The sequence below is a fragment of the Podarcis tiliguerta genome, assembly GCF_965153285.1.
Source record: "Podarcis tiliguerta genome assembly, chromosome: 5".
NCBI lineage: Eukaryota > Metazoa > Chordata > Lepidosauria > Squamata > Lacertidae > Podarcis > Podarcis tiliguerta.
The window spans coordinates 91,081,580-91,098,279 of NC_139538.1; the positions used below are offsets into that span (position 1 = coordinate 91,081,580).

The window sequence follows — 16,700 nt, forward strand, 5'->3', positions numbered from 1 at the left end:
GCATAAAACCATAAAATAAAAGCATATAAAAATTGAAAACCAGAGATCAAATATTGCAAAGGGATACTTCAATTGCCAGTGTAAGCCTGGCAGCATAGAAATGTTTTCAACAGGCATTTAGAGGTTAGAAGAGAAGGCGCCTGCTGAATCTCTGTTGGCAGAGCATCCCTCGACTGGACTGGTGACACTAAAGACATATTCTTGTTGCTGTCCAATGAGCCTTGCCAGCTTGGGGCCGGGGGGGCGGGGGGGGGAGATCAACAATGATCCTGTAAATGACTCCTCATTTAAAGATACATTATAATGTTTAGGTGTTCTTAAGTGAATGGAAGCTGGAGGCAGCTCAAAAATTGTCAAACTCCTCGTTTCAGTAAGTGTTATATGTGGTGGGTTTGCTGCTGGTTCCTAAGAGTGGAGCAAGGCATAGATCAGTGTGGCGCATATACAGAGGCAGAAATGCTGGGCTGGCTTCAACCACATTGCGTTGACCTCCCCGCAACCCTCAGCGTTGAAGAGGCATGTGAGCAAACCCCATTTTGCCAGCACCACACCACTGATCGCTGCTGGTTCTAGGGCTGGTTGACACTTGCATTTACAAAATCATCACTTGGTAACTTCCACCCAAATAAGTTATCTCCATTGAAAAATACTGCATTTTCAAGTGATAGGGAAGTTTTGTCTATGTCTCAGCCACACAGGATGATGCAAACGATTCAAACTTGCATATGTAAAACTACATTAAAACATCCCACCCATACAAAAAGGCCATAGTCATCTCCAGGCTTGACTACTGTAATTCGCTCTACGCGGGGCTGCCCTTGAAGCTGTCCCAAGCAGCACCTTAAATCTGACCCTGTACTCCACCGGGAGCCAGTGCAGCTTGAAAAGCACTGGGTGAATATGCTCCCATGGCAGAGACCCCGTAAGGAGCCTCGCTGCAGCATTCTGCACCCACTGGAGTTTCTGGGACAGCTTCAAGGGCAGCCCCACATAGAGCGAATTACAGTAGTCAAGCCAGGAGGTGACTGTTGCATTCTAGTAGCTCATTGGTGTATTTCAAAAACAGTTTAATCCCACAAATGGAGTTATTTTAATTGTTATAATTAAGTAAACATTTTGGATTAATGATCTGGGGTGACTGACTTGCCACTAGCGGATTAGGGAGAAATTTGACTCATTTCACATTTAAAGGCAAACCAACTTAATTCACTTTTCAAAACAAGATATAAACCGAAACACAGCAGTCCTTTGAAATTCACAGTTCTCCCTATTTTGCAATGTAGTTCTCCATCCGAGTAAAGTATGCATAAAAAGGAAATATTAGCAAAAGCAGCATTAAAAAAATATAGTTAGGAAAAATATGATTTGCATATTTGTTTTAAGGGGGGAAATCTCATTAATATTGATGAATTTTCATGAGACCTTTCTTTTTTAAAAAAAAATGCAAACTGATTTGGAAATGTGAGTAACTGAACTTTTCAGACTGGAAAACTGATAAAGTGAGAAAATCACTGAGTACATAAGAAAAATGTACTGAGAAATAACTTTATGCAAGAAGTTTTTCGATCCAATACTTTCCTTCTTCAAATAATTTGGACTATGCGTAGAAACCTGATGCATCACTGTTGCCTGTTTTTACTATTTTGATGTCCGTAACCATGAATATGGTTTGCCAAGTAAGGAGAAAACTTCATACATCTGACAAAGTGGTCCATTCTCCCAAAAATCTGAAATACCACGTAACTTGTTTTATTTAATCTTTGGTTATAAAGAGAAAAAAAGTAAGGTAATTTAGTGAAACACTCTTAACATTATAAAATGCAAAAATTAAAATTAACAATCTTGTAGTTTTCATATCTGTAGTATTTAAGTTTGCTGTAATTTTTAGGTTTGTTCAGAGATGGTGTATTACAGTGCCACCTGGTGGCATTTGCTAAATATAAAAGCGCTCCTGCAAGAGGAAAATTTGATTGGAAAGGAAAACCCTGAACAATAGTTAATGCAGGGGTGGGCAATATGAGATCCTAAGGAACTTGTGTGCAATCCCAGAGTTAACTTCTGGCTCCTTTACATATTATTGTGGAAATTATGTGGAAATTTCCAGGACTATGTTTCATTGCAGAGGAAATCTGATGTGTGGGTGGGTGTAGTATGGGCTTATATTTCAATCGCAGTGTAGTGTGAACACTGTAAAATTTACATGCATGGCATGACGAGCACCAATTCCACAATGAATTCCAAACTGGGAGCACCCTCAGATTATTTCAGAATAGTTATGATGCCATAATTTTTTTAAGAATTGGAACCCATTTCTGTGTCTGCTGGTCTATACTGGAAACCCCTGTACTCTGTCTCTCAGAGGAAGGATGGAATATTAATTTAATAAATTAAAAAGAAATAAATTCACCCATTAACAAAACTTTTCCACCTCTTTTATGAGTTGTATAAAAAGGTAAAGGTAAAGGTACCCCTGCCCGTACGGGCCAGTCTTGACAGACTCTAGGGTTGTGCGCCCATCTCACTCAAAGAGGCCGGGGGCCAGCGCTGTCCGAAGACACTTCCGGGTCACATGGCCAGCGTGACATCGCTGCTCTGGAGAGCCAGAGCCGCACACAGAAACACCGTTTACCTTCCCGCTAGTCAGCGGTCCCTATTTATCTACTTGCACCCGAGAGTGCTTTCAAACTGCTAGGCTGGCAGGCGCTGGGACCGAACAACGGGAGCTCACCCCGCTGCGGGGATTCGAACCGCCGGCCTTTCGATCAGCAAGCCCTAGGCACTGAGGCTTTTACCCACAGCGCCACCCGCGTCCCTATGAGTTGTATACACTTCCCAAATATTTTCCTTTGCTACTGGGTCTAAACTTCAATCACATATTGTGATGGATGGACCCTGGATCAGCCTCCTGTAGATCTAGAAACTAATCAGAGCTGCGTAGTGTTCCATCCAGCCAGTAGGAAGTTAGACCCTGGCAGTTAAAACTGTTAGATAGGGTTCGGTTAGGGCTGAGATAGGTCTTGACAGTCAGATAGGGAACAGACAGGGATTAGGGACCCTGAGGGTCATCTAGTCCAAGCCCCTGAAATGCAGAAATCTCAACTAAAGCATCAGTGACTATCCAACCTCTGCTTTAAAACCTCCAAGGAAGGAGAGCCCACAGCCTCGAGGGAAACTGTTCCAAGCTATTGGTTTGTGTCCTGCCCTCCAGAGCATGAGAACACAAGGCTGGTATATTAAATTTATGTATTAAGTGTAATTAAATAAAATAATAAATAAGCATGAAGCAAGCAGAATTTATTAACCCCTAATTTACAATTGAATACTTCCATTGTAACCAGGCCTTCGGCCTTGAATTATCTGTGGCCTTTTAGAAGCAGGTGGAATGTTTTGTTGTTGTTTATTTCATAAAATTTGAACACCGCTTGATTGTAAGAAAACCCTCAAAGCAGTTTACAAGATACAATCATAGAATTGTTGAGTTGGAAGATACCACCAAAGTCATCTAGTCCAACCCTCTACAATGCAGGAAGACCGTAAAATAAAATAATAAAACCCACAATCCCATTTAAATACAAACAAAAGTTAAAAATACTAATAGAGATTAAAATGACCCTGACTTTGGCACCTGCATAATGTCAACAGGCAGGGAGTTCCAGAGTGCAGCCGCTGCCGCACTAAACCATACAAATATGGGAAACGGGAATCATGCAGCACATGTAATAGCGCCATGTCTGCACTAGAGCATTTCCCCCTTGGCTTTGATTGTAGCTGGGGGCATGGGAGTAGCCAGGAATAATGTTGGGTGGCAGAAACAAGCTATCTCCTATGCAATTGGCCAGTTAAGTACTGTATTTTTTGCTCTATAATACTCACTTTTTCCCTCCTAAAAAGTAAGGGGAAATGTGTGTGCGTCTTATGGAGCGAATGCAGGCTGCGCAGCTATCCCAGAAGCCAGAACAGCAAGAGGGATTGCTGCTTTCATTGTGCAGCGATCCCTCTTGCTGTTCTGGCTTCTGAGATTCAGAATATTTTTTTATTGTTTTCCTCCTCCAAAAACAAGGTGCATCTTATGGTACATGACCCCTGTTAAACTGGCTAAAATATACCATTCGTCTGATAGCAAATGTTGGAAATGTAAGGAAAATGAAGGAACATTTTTTCACCTCTGGTGGACCTGCCCTGGAGTGAAGGCCTTTTGGGAGAAGATATATAATGAATTAAAAAAGGTGTTTAAATACACCTTTACTAAGAAACCAGAGGCCTTTCTCCTGGGTATTGTAGGCCAGAGTGTGTTAAAAAAGGACAGAACATTTTTTATGTACGCAACAACAGCAGCAAGAATATTAATTGCCAAGAATTGGAAAACTCAGGAGCTACCCACTGTGGAAGAATGGCAGATGCAACTGATGGACTATATGCAATTAGCTGAGATGACCGGCAGAATTCGAGACCAGGGAGAAGAAAGGATGGAAGAAGACTGGAGGGAATTTAAGATTTATTTACAAAAATATTGTAATTTGGCTGAGTGTTGAATTGGATGCCAGTGCAGATAATTGTCTACCATTAAATTAGATTTAAGGCTGAATTATATGTCAAACCAGATTAAGATTATTAATTAAGATGAGTTAAATGATAATTTGTTTGAAATAAATTTAATAATGATGTAAGTGTATGCGGGAGGTGTGGGGGAGTCCCATGTAATAATTGAGAGATGTTAAATGGACAATGATAAGTTGTGCTTATCTAATATATGCTTTATTTGAAAACTTCAATAAATATATATTAAAAAAAAAAAAAAAACAAAAACAAGGTGCATCTTGTGGTCTGGTGCATCTTATAGAGCGAAAAATACTGTATTTTTATTTATTTTCGTTGTAGAAAAAAATGGGGGATTGGCTTTTGCTACCTAACTCCCCAAAGGGACTTGATGAGTCCCCTAAGTCCACGATCAGTCAGAGAAGAATGGGTGGAGGCAGGATCCAGTGGAAAGCAAGGCAGATCTCTATTTTCCTGTTGCAGCCGTTTCCCCGCAAGGAGGTGGGAGAGACCAAGAACAAAGTGCGCAGGAATCTTTTATATTCTTTACAAAGACTTTCTTCTTTTTTTCAAAAAAAAAATGGTTTTCACAACATTATAAATAAACAACCACATAAGACAAACAAACATAAATCATAGCCTTATTGAAAATTACACTTATTAACATTGTCAAGTGACTTCCTCGCTTCCCCTTGGTTGAATTTCACTGCATGTCCTTTTAACGGTTTTCCAAATCAACATTCTTATAAAATTTAACTTAAACATTAACTTCCTTAGATCTTCACATTATGAAATTAAACATATTAATTCATCACTAAACATAAATAAAATCCTAAACCAATTATGTATCTGCAAGCTGTTTTCAGTTAATTTAACTTAACATATTTAACTAAGTAATCATTGAATTTAATCCACTCTTCCTGATACTCCTCCTCCTTCTGGTCACGGATTCTTCTGGTTAGGTCGGCTAGCTCCGAAAAATCCATCATCTTCATCTGCCATTCTTCTATCGTTGGTAATTCTTGGGTTTCTACAAAGACTTTCGGCGTTGCTCAACCCCTTAGCCAAAGGCCACCCTAAAAGCATCACACGTACGTCACTGATGACGTTTTCACGGATTGCGTTACCTGGGCAGCCTGGCCCATTCTATTGTGATGGTAAACACTTGAGTCTGCGAATCCAGGTCACAGGCGCACCCTATTCATGCACAAAATATGCCCTTAAGGCAGGATTTGCTAAATGAAAGAACTATAGGAAAAGGTTTCTGAAGGCAGCCCTGTTTAGGGAAGTTTTTAATATTGAAGGCTGTACTGTTTTTAACATTTGATTGGGAGCCATCCAGAGTGGCTGGGGAGACTCAGCCAGCTGGGCGGGGTATAAATAATAAATTATTATTATTATTATTATTATTATTATTATTATTATTATTTCTTCCAGGAGATCTCCTTCTTCAGAGGAAATAATCCATTAGGAGAGCCAAGACGTGTGGGTTTTTTTTTGGGGGGGGGGGTTCTGTGGGCTAAAATAATATGCAATTTTCTCGAGGAAAAATTTCCTCAATGTTAGGAGGCTGGGAAGACTGAAGCGTGCGTCTGCTATATGCTTTCACCCTAAAATTTTATAACCATTTACTTGATTAAAGGGGGGCGGGCAACGACCCCCCCCCCGCCGGCTGCTTGTTGCGTGTATGCTTTACCGTTTAACTTTTAGCAAATAACAACAATTTTCCGCCTTCGGGGTGTAGGGGGGACTTCACCGCCCCATGGACCAGGTACCCCCCCCCCAGAAAAAAAGGGGGGAGTTTTCCCCTCACAGAAAAGCGCGGGAAAGAAGAGACTGTCTCCCCCTCACATTATCCGCCCTCCCCCCTCAGGCGTTTCAGCCCCGCCACCCCGGACAGGCCGCAGCCGCAAAAGGGACGGCGTGAGAAGAGCCAAACCTGAGCCGCCTCCCGCTTCTGCCCCTGCCCGGGCGGGAGACGACGAAGCGCCGCAGCGTCTGCGCCGAAAGAGCCGGGCGGGCAAGCGAAGGGAAGCTCACAACCGCGCATGCGCCAGTCTCTGTCTCTGCCCCTCTCTCTCTCTCTCATTGCAGCCAGCGTCCCTCGCGGCTCAGCCAATGGGAAAAGCTCCGTCCTCCAGCGTCGGAGAAGCCCCGCCTTTCCTCTCCCCCTCCCCCTGAGTATGTGTCTGACGTCAACGTGGCTTATGCCCAAAATTACGATGGGAGGTGAATGGGTGAGAACGAGTTACCGAATTGTAATAACACACAATTACTTATTCATTCATTCATTCATTCATTTACCCCTAATAGGGGCTCACCTTGCCAACAAAGGTCCGTAGAGTTAAAGCTATGGTTTTCCCAGTAGTGATGTATGGAAGATACATCTGGACCATAAAGAAGGCTGATCGCCGAAGAATTGATGCTTTTGAATTATGGTGCTCTTGAATTAAGGAGACTCTTGAGAGTCCAATGGACTGCAAGAAGATCAAACCTATCCATTCTGAAGGAAATCAGCCTTGAGTGCTCACTGGAAGGACAGATCCTGAAGCTCCAATACTTTGGCCACCTCATGAGAAGAGAAGACTCCCTGGAAAAGACCCTGATGTTGGGAAAGGTGGAGGGCACAAGGAGAAGGGGACGACAGAGGACGAGATGGTGGGACAGTGTTCTCGAAGCTACCAGCATGAGTGTGACCAAACTGCGGGAGGCAGTGGAAGACAGGAGTGCCTGGCGTGCTCTGGTCCAGGTGGTCACGAAGAGTTGGACACGACTTAACGACTAAACAACAACAACAATAGGGGCTCAAGGCAGCTTACAGATTAAAAATAAGAACAGCTTTTAAAAAACATACAAGTGGTTGTGTGGGGGGGGAAATCATTTAAAAATATACTGATAGAATTCAAACGAAATAGGTATAGATCAAAATCATACAAATAATGAGCCTGAGGAGTGATGGAGATCACTCAGTGAACACTGAAATAGCATGTATAGAATTTAAATAATAAATGGGGAAAACAATAATTGATGTGCCCTCTCTTTACTGAATGTGGTTTGCAAGCTTATCAGTACAGTCATACCTCATGTTACATTTGCTTCATGTTACGTTCTTTCAGGTTACATCCCATGGCGACCCGGAAGTACCGGAAAGGGTTACTTCCGGGTTTCGCCGCTCGCACATGCACAGACACGCAAAATGACGTCATGCGCAGAAGTGCTGAATCGCAACCCACGCGTGCACAGACACGCCGCTGCGGGTTGCACTCTTTTCATGTTGCGAACGGGCCTCCAGAATGGATCCCGTTCGAAACCAGAGGTACCACTGTACTGAATCTTGTTCAGCCAAATTTTTGGTTGGTGGGTCAAATACTTGTTTGTAGCACTGTTGCTATTTTTGCAGCTATATGTTTTATGCTTGTCTACTGAATGGGTCTTACTCCCAAGTACTTGGGTATAGGAATGTGGCCCAACAGCCTGATTCTAAGCATGTCTGCTTGGAGGATCGGTGTCAGTGAATTAAGTAAGGAGAGAAGCTGGGGACAAAAGCCATGGAAAAGTTCTACTGCATAAAAAGAACCACACAAAAATATGCATAAATAAATAAATATGCAGTAATGGAATAATGATTTATTTACTTACTTATTTTATTACATTTTATCTCACATTTTTTCCATCATGGAACTCAGGGTGTTTTAAGCATCACCCAACCAGGGAGGAAGTGAATGATGCAAAGGTACAAATTATGTTGCCAAACAGTTACCCTAGCTGGACTCCTGTGTTGTTTGACAGCCCTGCAGAGGAGCAGCTGGAAATTTTGTGTGCCACATCAGCATAAAATCTAGAGTAACCACACCAGCATAGGGTGACCTGATTTCAGATAGAAATTAGCTGGATAGGACTGCATGCAGACTCTATGGCTGTGTACACAATATAACGTTCAAGCACATTTTAAGGAATATTCTTTCCCTCAAAGAATTCTGGGCACTGTAGTTTGAGGCTTGCTGGGAATTATGACTGTGCATTGTAAACTACGGTGCTCAGCAGGGTTGGCCCACCCACGGGGCAAGGTGACTCATAGAGTCCTGTGCCCAGTTCTGAGCACCACAATTTAAGGATGTTGACAAACTGGAATGTGTGCAGAGGAGTGCAACTAGGGTGATCAAGGGTCTAGGAGCAAGAAGTTATAAGGAAAACTGCTCCCTTTCCCTTATAGGGTATTCTGGAGCCCATATAGAGTCCTTAAGTAGGTTCGTAGGTAGGAGAAAACACAGGTCAACCAGAGTATATTGAGAACACTGGCGTAGCGTGGGTTGTCAGTACCCGGGGCAAGGCAAGTAATTTGCGCCCCCTAACCCGTGGATTTTACCACTCGAGTGCGAGCGCCCCCCCCCCCCAGATGTTGCGCCCGGGCCCCCCTGCACCCCCCACGCTATGCCACTGATTGAGAAGCAAAGTGGCTAGTAAGCCTGATCTTTATTTAAGGAACTGTTGCAACAGGGTGCCCACTCACCACACAGAGGAGAGAGAACCCTGAACAATGATGCACAAGCCCTTGTATAGACGTTTGAAATTGCCTACCCTGTAGCCCAAGACCACCCTCAATGCATCATACATACATCTCAGAAGGAGGCGGTCTACAGCAGAAATCCTGCCCGCCAGGATACCTGATAATTGTCACTGATTGCATTACCTGGGCAGTCTGGCCATTCTTTTGTTATGGTTAATACTTTAGTTCCTGAATCCAGGTCACAGGCTCACCCTATTCATACACAAATTGGCCCTTAAGACAGGATTTGCAAGGGGAAAAAACAAAGGGGAATTTGCAAAGGGGAAAAAACCCTCCCTTACTGCAGAGAAATATTTGAGGTCATTGGGTGAGTCAAAATGGCTTCAGGATTGCATTCCCATACATGGTTCATATATTTAGATATGTGTGCATTTATGAATATTAATTCTATATTTGAGACCTTAAAATTCTTATAACACAGCCAAGCTTTTTGAGGAACGGTTGAAGGATCTGGGTATGCTTAGGGCTGTCGCATGGAGGAGGGAGCAAGCTTGCTTACTGCTGCTCCAGACAAGGTCGTACCCGAACCAATGGATTCAAGTAACAAGAAAGGAGTTTCCAACTATATATCAGGAAGACCTTTCTGACAGGAAGAGGTGTTTGAACAGACCTCCCTTGGGAGGTGGCGGGTGCTCGCCAAGCAGAGATTGGATGGCCATCTGTCATGGATGCTTTAGTTGAGATTCCTGCATTGCAGGGGGTTGGACTAGATGACCCTTGGATCTCCTTCCAATTCTAGGATTCTACGATTCTACGGCTGAAATCAGGGTCTCCTCTCCTCTCTTGGCTTCAGTTTCAGCGAGGACCAGCTGCTGCGAAACCGCCTCTGCGTTGTTTCCTATGGGCGGCGGCGGGAGGAGGAGAAGGAACCGGGAAGTTCTACCTCCGGCCCGCCGAGAGCAGCTCTGTCCGTTCTTGCCTCTACGTGCGCGCGGGGAGGCGGGCCGTCGGCCTGCGGGCGCGCTTGCGTCACAGCTCGGTGCGTGGCGGGGAGCGCAGGGATTGGTGACGCACGGATGGCAGGGACGTGCCCCGCTGGCTATATGAGCTCAGTGGCAGCGCCGCCTCGGCCTTTCTCCGCCTCGCTCCTTGCTCTCGCCGGGAGTCGCCGCCCAGCCGCTCCTGTCCCCGAGGCCGCCCGCCCGCCCGCCCGCTCGACCCACCGCCGCCCGACGACGCCTCAGCCATGATCATCTACCGCGACTGCATCAGCCGTAAGCGAATCTCCCTCAGCGCCGTCGAGCTCGGACCCCCCGCCGAGCCCCCCCCCAGCGGCGCCCTACTGCGCTTGCGCCGCTCCGCGGCCCGGGCGAGGCACCTCGCGCGCCCTCCCGCTACACTGCGCCTGCGCGGCACAGAAGAGAGGGGGAAGGGAGGCTGGTTCGCGGGGGGGGGGGCGAGCGAAGCCTGGCGCCCCCGGCATTCTCTTCACTGCGCATGCGTCTTTTGGCCGCGGCTACCGCGCTTGCGTGAGCGGGGCTGCCGAAGGGGCCGTGGGGCTGGAGGCCTTTGGCGGCGCTTCCGGCGTGTTCCCTCTTGGCTTCCGGCGCAGCCTTCCCGAGGCCTTTTCCCGTTCCGGGAGGCGCCGGCGCCGCATCTATCTCTGGGGCCTGGCAAGGCCTGGACCGGAAGGGAGGGAGGGAGGGAAAGAGGGGCGACCCCTGAGAGGAGGGTGGGGTTTGGGGGAGGGAGACCATGGGGAGCCCCCCTCACGCGCTCTCCTCCTTCCTCCGCCCGCAGAAGACGAGATGTTCTCGGACATCTACAAGGTCAAAGAAGTGGCCAGCGGACTCTGCCTGGAAGTGGAAGGGAAGGTAGGCTTTGTTTGTAAATCTGCTCGTTTTATGTAGGTGGGGTGGGGTGGGGTTCGAACCCTGGTCTTTCTCCGGCCCCTCGCCATAGTATAGTTTGGTACCATGCTATACATGTATGCTTTGGTACCATGAGGCCGTTCTTTTACCAGTTGCTACCCTTCACAGGCACTCCATCAACTTCTGTTATGGGGGGGGGGGGGATTTGGCAACATCTGAGACAAACTGGGAAATTTCAGCCTCTTCGATGAACTCATAAAGTAACCAAAGCTCACAATCACTGTGCAACGACTATGTTTTGGTCTGCACAGTTGGAGTGGGAGAGATCCATGCTTTAGCCTTTCGTAATCTATGCATCACCATGCCAATATGGGTCACCTTTATAACAGAGATGTCACAATGACTTGAGAGGGGCTAGGTTGAAAAGATAAACTCTGACACATCCATTAAGCCTCCATAGTGGTAATGATGACATCCAGACTGAGTAATTTGAGGCGTGGTGTTTTAAAATCCCTTAATTTTGATGGGAAGAAGTAAAAAGTAGCAGGTTGTGTGTGTGTGTGTGTGTGTGTGTTTCGAAAACCTTGAAAATTAGAGTCTTAATCATAAAGACTTCCGATTTAAGATTCTCTGGGCAGTTTATTCTCCCTTTGGTGACAAATTCCACTTGGATAGCTTTGCTCATAGCTGAACAAGTTTCAGGACTTAAAACTCTGCTTTTAAGCTTTGAGCAGATTAATGAACAGGGGCAGATCATTTTACAATTAGATTTTGCTTTTCAGTGGTGGTATTTTTCTTCAATGAATGGTTTAGATGGTGAGCAGGAAAGAAGGTGAAATAGATGATGCTTTAATTGGTGGAAATGCGTCGGCTGAAGGTCCAGATGGTGAAGGGGCAGAGGCTACCGTTGTCACCGGTGTTGACATTGTAATGAACCACCACCTTCAGGAAACAAGCTTCACTAAAGAGTCTTACAAGAAGTACATCAAGGACTACATGAAAGCGTAAGTTATCCTGGTGTCTGTCATTTCAAGGCTAGAAGACAGTTATGATGAGGGTTATATAGCAAACACTCTTGGAAGATGTCCAAAAGGTTGCAGCACTGCCTTCTGATGGAGATGGGCTGCTGGGATCCAGTTGTGGGGATGATTACAATGGTGCTCTTATTCTGAAAGATCTATAATTTAAAGCCATAACCACCTGCATACACATTTTGCTAAGATACTGCTTCTTTCCACATATCCTGTTACAATTATTGGATATCTGAGGGGTGTCCTCTTAAATATACTAAGTTTGGTACATTATGTTTAAGTCATCAAGGTCAAAAGGAAAATGCTACTAGTGAGAACCCTAAATCTTAAGGTTAATTTGAGGCTGCATTTCTGATATGGTAACAAATGCACATAGTGATTGCATTGCTGATGTAAGCATACCTCAGCCTTTCCTCATAAGGGTTGGCTTCCAGACCTGTGATCATCTTGGTTGCCATCCTCTGCACACATTCCAGCTTGTCAATATCCTTCTTAAATTGTGGTGCCCAGAACTGGACGTACGACTCCATGTGTGGTTTGACTATGTCAGAATAGAGTGGTATACCTTCCCTTGATCTGGACACTATGCTGCATCATACTGTTGGGCCCTGGATCTTTTTCACATGTAAGCTGGGTGTCCCCCATCTTAAACTTGTGCACCTGGTTCTTCCTGCCTAAGTGCAGAACCTTACATTTCTCCCTGTTGAAATTCATTTTGTTACTTTGCGCCCAATTCTCCAATCTGTAAAGGTCATTTTGAATCCCAATTCTGTCTTCTGTGGCATTAGCTACCCCTCCCAATTTGGTATCTACAAATTTGATGTGGATCGCCTCAATTCCATCATCGAAGTCATTTATAAAGATGTTGAACAACAGTGGGCCCAGAATAGAACTCTGTCACCCCACGTCGCTTTTTCCTAGGATGACTAGGAACTATTAATAAGTTTTTGAGTTCTGTTAGTCAACACATTTTACCAGCTTCTCCACAAGAATGTCATGGGGAACTTCATCAAAAGCATTACTGAAATCAAGATACACTATGTCCATAGAATTCCCCAGATCCAACAAGCTTGTGTATGCTTCTTAAAAAGCCACACAAGTTTATTTAGGTGCCTCCCACTTTCTGGAATTGTCTGCATTTGTGCCTTCATTGTTTCACCTTTAACAATCTCCCATCTTGGGCTCCTTTTTCTTGACTATTTTTGACCATGAGATCTCACTCGGTACTTCAGGCATAGGCAGACTCGGCCCTCCAGATGTTTTGGGACTACAACGCCCATCACCCCTAGCTAAGAGGACCAGTGGTCAGGGATGATGGGAGTTGTAGTCCCAAAACATCTGGAGGGCCGAGTCTGCCTATGCCTGCAGTAGTTCCTTAAGCTTCCAGAAATCAGCCTTCTATGAAATCAGTCTGTGACTGATTACACTCAGTTTTCCCTTTCCCTGTATCATGAAATCCAAGGCGACACGATCACATTCTCTTAAAATTCTCAGTAAGGACCAGCTGGGATGCAAACAACTCAAAGACAGGTGCAACCAAAAGATCCTGGTTATTGGCAGAACTGATCAGTGGCTGTGCTTTTTGCTGTAGTTTCATGGAGTTATTAAGGCTCTGTATTACAGATATGATGTAACAGTTGCTTTATATTTAGAGGCCAGATATCTGGGCCAAAGGCAACCCCTTCTTTCGATATAATATTGTCTATTCTGCTATTTTACTGTTGCCTCAATGGAAGCACATACAGAAATATGCTGGCATATTTTACCATGTCAGTTTATGTGGCCTTGTGTATAATATAAATGTTCCCAAGAAATATAATTTAAAACTGGCAGATAAAGTAAAGCACTATCCATGCAGGGGAGCAGTAAAAAGCAATGCAGTGTTTTCCTTTCAGATCAGCTATTAGAAACTAGTTAAATTGCAGGTGTTAGAATTGTTGTTGTTTTCCCCCTAGAATCAAAGCAAGACTTGAGGAAACTAAGCCAGAGAGAGTAAAGCCGTTCATGACTGGAGCAGCTGAACAAGTCAAACATATCCTTGCAAACTTCAAAAATTACCAGGTAAGTTCCAAAGCTTCCTCTTTTTTGTAACATATTTTCGGTACTTGCATACTGTGAAGTAGCTTTTGCTGCTTGTTTTAAGACTGGCATTTTGTGGGAAGGTGCCTGATGCTTGAGCCAAGGAAATGTGCATTGTTATGCGAGTGAATATTACTGCTTTCTGAGAACTTAGTTGCATCAACAGATTTTTTTTTTCTTCTGAAAGTTTTTTGTAGGCGAGAACATGAATCCAGATGGAATGGTGGCGTTGCTGGATTTCCGTGAGGATGGTATCACTCCTTATATGATTTTCTTTAAGGATGGATTAGAAATGGAGAAATGTGTAAGTATAAATTCCCGAGAGAACTTGCCAAGATCTTGTGCGGTTTTAAATTTTGCTTGCTGATAAATGGGGTGATTTGCTGCAGAATCAAAACCCTGTGTCCATCTAGGCCAGCATTTTCAACTAACCAGCCAGGTACATGAGGGAGCAGCCGTTGTTCTCCCAGAAACTTGTGTTCTGTGGCAGCCAGCCTCTGAACCTGGAGATTCTACTTACCTAATTGCATCTTAATAGCCATTGATCTCTGCTTCAGGAGTTCATCTAATCCAGGGGTGCCCAAACTTTTTTCAAAGAGGGCCAGATTTGATGAAGTGAATATGTGTGAGAGCCGACCAGCTTTTTTTAGGATTGAAGTTGTGGGTCTTTTTTTTTACAATTTTACACCGAAGTTGTGGAGCTTCTTTAAGATTTTACCCCAGGACATATACTGCCATGGGGCCAGATTAGGCCCCCAAAATAGACTTTGGACATGCCTGAAAAGCCATCTAAGCTTCTGGTAATCCTAATATCTGGTGGGAGGAAATTTCATAGAGTGTTGTAAGTGGTAACTTTTGTCTGCATACAGCTGATGAATTGTGCGGCCAAGCACTTGTGCTGTAAGAGGGAGAAAAAATAAATCTGCTTTCTCCACACCATTCACTCATCTCTGAAATCCTAACATCTTTCCTGCATTTTCCATGGGGAAAAAAGAAAAGCCCAAATGATACCGCCTTTTCTATCAACTTTCCTAGCTCTGTAGTATCCTTTTTGAGATTGTGCAACCAGAGGTTTGTACACCTTTGTGAGTGAGGCTGCAACCTTAATTCTTAAGGGTAGAGTGATACTTGAAGTTCTGTACTTCAGAACTATCCACTCCAACTCAAAGGACACATCCTTTGTCACAGCCAATTTACTCTCCCATCAGTTTGTATGAAGCTGGGATGGTTATTTGCCCTGAATGCAGTGTTTTTTAAGTCTTACTCTGAACTTCATTGTCCATTTTTTAATTTTTGCTTATTCATCTAGCTTGGAGATCCCTTTTCAACTTTTTTGCAGTTTGGGTTTTCAGTATCCCGAATAATTTGGTGTCTGCTACAAACTAGGCTACCTTGTTGCTTACTATTGATTCTCGGTTCGTGTGTGAACAAGTTCAATATCCTCTTAGTTTAACTTTCTAGAGTTCTATAAAAAAAGTCTTTCATTTCTCAGTTAACAATGCTGATAGATGACAAACTATTGAGCTATTGACCAGTCTTCCATACAGCTTAGCATATGCATTTTCTGCCCTTCTAGTGGGAGATTCTTTAGGGAAGATGGTGGCTGGACTCCCCAGCCAAAAAAGTGCTTGGGTTCGCTCTTCTGTTTTTAAGCTAGCTAGTCAGGAGTGTGGGGAAAGTGTAGGCCTAAGTTGAGGCGCTCCTGCCAATGGCTTAAACAGAAGACCAAATCATTCAGGTGGACAGGGGTAAGAACAGAAAATGCAAACGGTGTGGATTGTTTGATATTTTTTTTAAAAAAATGCTGTTGCTAGATTTAAATCTCGGGAGGTATTTTAGCAGTCATGCTCATTAATTCCAGTAGGTCTACTCTGAGTAAAGCTTTGTTGACCACCGCACTTCGCTTAATATCAAACCAAAACATTTATTGGCTGTATTTTGATATGGCTGTTGAAACCATTACCCCCTTTCCGTGAATACTAATCAAGACTGGTACCCTCTCAAACAGTGCCTTAGGGAAGGAGTTGAGATGCAAGTTCTGAATGTTAAGCATCTGCTGATAGGCTGGGAACAACTACTTTTGCTCTCTAGCTTGCATAAAGATGCAACAGCAATTTCCTTGCGCTTTCTGTGTGCCTGATAAACGTGGCAACTCAGATTGAATAAGGGAGAACATTTAAGAGAGTGAATATTTAATGATGACGTAAGGAATTGGTACAAGCATAGGCTAACTCTCATTAATTTCTTAACAGTAACAAGAGACCAACCCTTCTGGATCATCTATCATCATCATAATTGGCTGCTGTTCTTTATTCATCAACAAAACATCATGACTCAGCATTGTTTGAAAACTGGACTGATGCCATCTTGAGCTTAATTTGATTTATTTTGACCCTGAATTAATTGGAGTGGAGGCATTGGTTTTTAAAAACTTGTCATGTAGGCTGTCTAAAATAAAGAAAAACTCATTTAAACCCAGCATAGATAATGCCTCTTGGTTTAATGCATTCAGCAGGGTTCTTCAGCAAGCTTCTTGTAGCTCTTGTGCATTTGGATTTTTGACTTCAGTAGCATAGCCTGGCCTAATGCATGTGTCAGACTGTCGTCCGATACTGGTGACCTAGAACTGGAAGATGAGCCGGCTACAACTGACTTGCTTCTAAACACCTGAAAATG

The 16,700-nt window shown here is 44.0% G+C and overlaps 1 protein-coding gene across 1 annotated transcript; it reads left to right on the top strand.

Annotated features, from left to right (window-relative positions):
- Nucleotides 1-10,041: 10,041 nt before the first annotated feature.
- TPT1 (tumor protein, translationally-controlled 1) lies at nt 10,042-16,502 on the top strand. Its single transcript, XM_083440985.1, has 6 exons — nt 10,042-10,317; nt 10,844-10,917; nt 11,728-11,918; nt 13,901-14,006; nt 14,212-14,328; nt 16,277-16,502. The coding sequence occupies exons 1-6, from the start codon at nt 10,290-10,292 to the stop codon at nt 16,277-16,279; spliced, it is 519 nt and encodes a 172-aa protein (XP_083297111.1). The 5' UTR covers nt 10,042-10,289; the 3' UTR covers nt 16,280-16,502.
- The last annotated feature ends 198 nt before the right edge of the window (nt 16,503-16,700 follow it).